We start from the raw sequence: 6,482 nt of genomic DNA on the forward strand, positions 1-6,482 counted from the left end.
GTCTGCATAAGAAAAAAACGGGACTAAATAAATAATATTTGAAAAATCTTTATGGATAACGAATAAAAGTTAAAATGAATTTCTCAAGAAAACATACCTGACAGAATTGATGCAATTGTTAACCTCATTATTTGTGTCGTAAATATATAGTTGCGCAAATTTTGGGGTAGACCCTCCTCTTGGAACTAAACTTCCAATGCAGTGATAATTTTGACCACTAATTCTAAATACCGGAGGTGCGTTACCAGTGTTGATTGACCTATCCACTCTACCACCTACAGATGTGAAGCAAAACATGTTGTTATACCTTCGAATATTATTGAGGAAGTGTGTGCTCTGTTCAGTATGACTAAAGTATAAGTTCTGTAGCACAGGAGGAGGATTCTTCATGCGAGGTAATTGTATCTTGCCCTCGTAACAACACTTTGTGTATTTCGGCAATCCGCGTGTAACATTTTGATTTGAGCGCTCTTGGCGCCAAAATAATTACACAAATGAGAAGCATCTCCAAGGTCGAAATACGAATCTAGTAACGTAAATAATTTACAATTAACATATATTATTTTTGTTGGGTAAAAAATGAACAGAAGGAAGTTTTATAATTTAAAATAAATAATTACCATATGCATTATTGTGATATGCAACTTGTTTGTAATCCGAGTTTAAATTCCTGACATCTATTCTTGATGACACCTTACTGGAATTTCTCACAGTTGACAACAAAGCGCGATTACAATGAGGATCCAATGCTCTTTCCACTTTTAGAAAACATAATGAATTGTTAATCTAGTGTTAATTAATGGAAAAAGTTGTTAACACAGGCTACGAATACTCAAAAGAAAAAAAATTATTCAACAATGAAGTTTAAATTACCATTTGATACATCAGCTAATGGTTGGCGTGATGAAGATGTTGAAGTTGACATATTTGAAATGTTAAATGAACATTGAGTGAACGGTGAAGATATGTCACGCATATTAATTGCAAAATTTTATAATGAAATATATATAACATGAAAGTGACAATATATATTTTACTTTTATTTAAACATATATAACAAAACATTTAGCATAGTCAACAGATGAAGAAATAGGTAGTCAATTAATATATGAAAGTGTTACCATCTGTGATGACAGATAAAGGCGTGACATGTAGAATTTCAACGTTCAATGCATATGAATTTGGGTTGCTTGCAACTGTAATATTTAAAAAAAAATAGAAACAAATAAACACTAAAATAATGTTAACACGTAAAATTTAAACAATGATTGAATGAGTAAATACATTAAAAGAAACTAACAAATTACTTTAGTCATAATGAGATATATAATAAATTGAATATAATATATACCATTTGTGGTTGCACTTAATAGTGAGATTAAGATTTCCAGTTCGTATTCTATTTTTATAGATAGATGTGACCCAAAATTATTTTGAGAGTATTTTATTAATATCATTTTAAAGATATTATAGTTTCCTAATTCATATTATCTTATGAATATTATATTGAGTAATATTTTTCCCAATCTGAGTAATCTTAATATATAACATATGTAGTATGTATGTATGTCCATCATATATTTATAATTAAATTCCTAATCCTAATTATATTTTCCCTCTACATATATATTCTCTTATCTGAGATAATCCTAATTCCATATATTTTACTCTCTGTGTCGCCATTCCCATCTCTCCCAAACAAATAAAACCTTAATTTTCTCCCTATTCATCATCAATCTCCTATTCATCATCAATTAGTCTCAGACTAGCAGACAGGAATCAACAAGAATTTCTAGTGGGTGCAGTAGAGTTTTGGCTCTAGTGTAAGTATCACCAAATTATTACTTTTTTCTTAATAAAAGTATTATACTTTTCCCCTACGTGTTTATTTTGAACTGTGTATAGATATATTCTGTGTGGTATATAGATTATGGTGATTTTATGGTATTTAGAAGGAAGGATTAAATTCATTATAGCAACTGCTTGAGAAAATTCTGACTAGCGCAGTTGGGAAACAAAATTCGTGAAAAATACTTTTTGAACTCCGATTGACTTCAAATTTTATTTAGAGATCCTAGACTTATTATATTTGATGTATATAAAATTATTTTGTTGGAGATATGCTTCATTATTTCTAGAAAAATTTCGTAAAGTTGTGGCAGTGTGTTGTTGGTTAAATTTCTGTGCAGCGCAGTGTTGGAAAAAATTTCGAAACAAATACTTCTAGAACTTGGATTGACCTGAAATTTTTTTGTATAATCTAGACTTGCTGTACTTATTATCTGGAAAATTTTGTGTTAAAATATGGTACTGATTTTCCTCAGAAAATTCTACAATCCATGGAATAATTTCTGAAATTTCTGTCAGTTTCTGTTTCTTGTGTCTTGTTGATTATTTGAGCCATGGAGAAGTTGTTTACTTGAGAATATATGCATATGTGTTGGTTACAGAGGTTGGAATGTTATTTTAATGAGAGACATATGAATATTTTGAGAAAATGCATACATTTGTATATGAAATTCAAGTGAATGTTATTAGTAGTCTATGTTGTAGTTGGCTACAAAGCTTGTGATTGAATTTTGAAAATCTACCATCTTGGAGTGGTATATGAGAAAGATTGATATTATTATCTATATAAAGATGTAGGATAAAATGTATTGTTGGGTTGCGATACCCTTAATGAATTTTGAGGTTTGTGTAGTATCCTATTATGAGATTCTGGATACTTGGGTTAAAACCAAGTTTGTTGTGGTGTAATACCCGAGATTTTATGCTCCCAATTTCGTTCATTTGAATCCTATCCAGATTCTTTCTCGATATTCATTTAGTTTCTAAGCCATATTCATTGGACTCTACTTCTATATTCATTGAATCGTGAACCCTATTCATTTGGATTAAATAGTATAATACTATTTAATATATTTTATTATGATATGCTACATTTTAAATTATATGGTACATATAGTAATTTTATTTTAATTATTTTATATGTTATTTTTTATATATGGTATGATATATATATATATAGTGTATGTATATAAATATTTTGTTATATATATATTTGGTACATCATATATATAACTATGCGTATGAATATTTTTGGATCTCATATCTAATTATTTTAATAAATATAATAGTAGTATGTATATATTATATTATGTGACCGTGTATATATGTATGTATTATATTCTGGACATATTATTATATAATAATTATATTTATATAGGGTAATCATCATATTGATTTGTCAAATACTAATTGGGTTACAAATACTAATTGGAGGTATAATTCTAATTTTATGACCAATTTATTTTATTTCCATATTCCTATCCAAATTTGGTGATGATTTAATCATATTCTTCCTTGATTTTTTTTCTCCCTTAGCCGATTGTTTCATCAGTAAAAGAAGTATTTTCTTTTGCTTTCCTTTTCCTACCATTCGTTGTTTAAAAAAAAAAAAAAAAAACTTCTTCTTTCTTCCTCTTGTTGATTCCTCAAGTGTGGGTGCAAAAATCTTGGCAGAGTAGTAGAGCAAGTGTGAAGCTAGCTTGGAAAAAAAGGGATCCTAGAAACATCTCCAAGTAAGTGGATTTTTACTCTCCTTGCTTGCCTTTATTTTTAGGTATTGTTCTACTTGGTGGATGAGATTTTATGTATGATCATGTGTTGTTCCTATGAGGAAATTGTTAATTTGTTTGATTACCCAAGTAGTTCATATTTCAAGTGACCTTGGATCTCCTTACTTAGCCGTCGCGCTAACTGCACTTCATTGTGTACCTTATCAGATGAAGTCTAGCGTGGGTATGCTCAGGTAGCCGATGAGCTCTGAATAGGATGGAGGTTGAGGTTGAGATCCTAGAATAGCCACCTTGGAAGAATTATGTCCACTTGTATTAAGTTGGACTTTGGATGTATTTTGATGTTGTAAGTTTAGCCTGTGCGTTTGGGTATAGGAGAGATACCTAAGCGTGGCGGTAACACCCAGTTTTCTGCTTTTTGAATTATTAGCTTCCGCTGTGATGTATACTATTAGGGATTTCGTAATAAATCCTAGATGTGAAAAATTGGGGTGTTACATGGGTAAGGACTCTGTAAGAAATTTTTGGGAAGTAATGCTTAGAAACTAAGCTTTAAACACCGCGGTGAGGTTGTGAGCTTATTTGAATAATATATGTGTTTATTTGCTATATATGTGGCATGTTACACCCGTGGGTGTGTAAATCTCCTGGTACGTGACCAATTATTTGAATTTCTTGATTTAAAGCATACATAATTTATGAGTATAGCTGCTTATATGAAGATAGAGTGGGAAACACTCTTTTAAAATAAGAACCTTGCATGTAGTTAGTTGCAATGCCTCCAAGGAGAAACCAAGCTGTCCGTGAGGAGGATGTCCCGACTAGCGCTGAATTAGCTCGGACACTGAGACAGTTAGCTCAGTTAACCCAGGTGATGGGGGATCGTATGCTTCAAGAACCTCAGGGGAACGCAAATGGAGTCGACATGGCTAAGCTGGTGGCTGAGCGAAACCCACCCACTTTTTTAGGGCAAGAGGACCCTTTGATCCTCGAAGAATAGATGCGGGTGTTCGACAAGATGTTCGATGCTCTCAACTGCCCAGCCGAACGGCGTGTAGATATAGTCGTTTTCTATCTGCAGCAGCGAGCTGATATTTGGTGGGCTGCAGCTGGACCGAACTTGCGTCAATCACCAGCCTTCGGTTGGGAAGCCTTTAAGGAGGCTCTGAGGGAGAAGTTTTACCCTGAGCACGTCAGGACAGCCAAGTATGATGAGTTCCTTCACCTGCGTCAGGGAAATAGGATAGTTCAGGAGTACTACACAGAGTTCATCGACCTAGCAAGGTTTGCACCTACCCTGGCTCTTGATGAGCTTGGCAAGGCAAACAAGTTCATCAGAGGACTAAACTTTGATACTCAGAAGGGGCTTAGTATGTTCAGATGTCAAACTCTGGACGAGGCTTATAGCAGGGCTGCCAGCCATTGCCAGGTTCAGCAGCGGCAGTGGGAAGTCAATCGAAGGGGCAAGAAAAGAAGCGGGGAAGATCATTCGCAGGGTGAAAAAAGGCCCAAATATTCTAATCCAAATCAGAACCAGAACTATCAAGGAAAGGGTGGGCCAAGGAATTATAATGGCCACCAGAATCAGAGGAATCTCAAGGTGGAAAGGCATTACAACTGTAAGAGATGCAACAAGGATCATCTGGGTGTTGACTGTTAAGGAAATGTAGTCAAGTGCTTCAATTGCAACAAGATGGGGCACCGAGCATTCGAGTGTTACACCAAGAAGGACGGGAATGTTTCCGGACAAAATCAGAACAGGAATGGAGGTGGCAATGGAAAGAACCCCGGCAGAGGAAGTCAATACAATAATCAGAATGGCAACAGAAACGGTGGAAACAACAAGGCTCAGAACATAATGGAGGAAATGGTGGGCAGGGACGCATCTACGTCATGAACAAGGTCCAGGTGGAGGCTAGTGACGTGGTAACAGGTACCTTTTTAGTACACTCTGTGCCTGCCTTAATTTTATTTGATTCCAGAGCTACAAACTCTTTTGTATCAACTGCTTTCATAAAGAAATTAAGATTGGCACCAACCTCAGAAATGAAAATAGCAGTCAAGACCCCTACAGGTAGTGTAGTGGCTTGTAAGTACGTTCATAAGGACGTACCCATCGACATCAATGGAGTGAACTTTCCAGGGAACTTGATCGAGTTCGAGTTGAAGGACCTCGATGTAGTACTAGGAATGGATTGGTTGTGTCTTCACAAAGCCAAGATCATTTGTGATAAGCAACAAGTGACCTTGAGGAGTGCTGAGGGTAAGCGTGTGACCTATCGAGGGTTCACCGTCAAGTCGGGAATCAAGTTGGTTTCTATGATGAAGGTGAAGAAGTATGTGATGAACGATCATGCAGCTTATTTGTGTATGGTTAGAGACCTCGACTCTATGGAGGAAGCCCTTGAACAAATAGCGGTGGTAAGAGATTTCCCCGATGTTTTTCCAGAAGAGATACCAGGCATGCCGCCAGAAAGAGAGTTGGAATTTGCCATTGATTTAGTACTAGGAATTGCACCATTCTCAAAGACACCTTACAGGATGGCACCGAAGGAAATGCAGGAGTTGAAAGAGCAGTTGCAAGAATTGCTAGATAAAGGTTACATTCGGCCAAGTGTTTCACCGTGGGGCACTCCAGTGCTATTCGTAAAGAAGAAAGATGGTGGTTTAAGACTCTGCATTGACTACCGGGAGCTTAATCAGGTGACTGTGAAGAATAGGTACCCACTACCTAGGATTGATGACCTTTTTAATCAATTAAAGGGAGCTGGGACGTTCTTGAAGATCAATTTAAGGTCTGGCTATCACCAATTGAAAGTGGCTGAGAAGGATATACCCAAGACTGCTTTCAGGACGAGATATGGACACTACGAGTTCACGGTGATGCCGTTTGGACTGACTAAT

At 35.6% G+C, this 6,482-nt stretch overlaps 1 protein-coding gene across 1 annotated transcript; it reads left to right on the forward strand.

Annotated features, from left to right (window-relative positions):
• The first annotated feature begins 4,578 nt into the window (after positions 1-4,578).
• Positions 4,579-5,238, forward strand: LOC116033093. The gene has a single exon (XM_031275848.1). The coding sequence runs from the start codon at positions 4,579-4,581 to the stop codon at positions 5,236-5,238; it is 660 nt and encodes a 219-aa protein (XP_031131708.1).
• Positions 5,239-6,482: the final 1,244 nt, after the last annotated feature.

The sequence above is a fragment of the Ipomoea triloba genome, chromosome 10 (assembly GCF_003576645.1).
Source record: "Ipomoea triloba cultivar NCNSP0323 chromosome 10, ASM357664v1".
Classification (NCBI taxonomy): Eukaryota; Viridiplantae; Streptophyta; class Magnoliopsida; order Solanales; family Convolvulaceae; genus Ipomoea; species Ipomoea triloba.

What these genes read in the sequence shown, in the direction of transcription:
- LOC116033093 (XM_031275848.1), top strand. Translation starts at nt 4,579, where the DNA reads ATGCGGGTGTTCGACAAGATGTTCGATGCTCTCAACTGCCCAGCCGAA.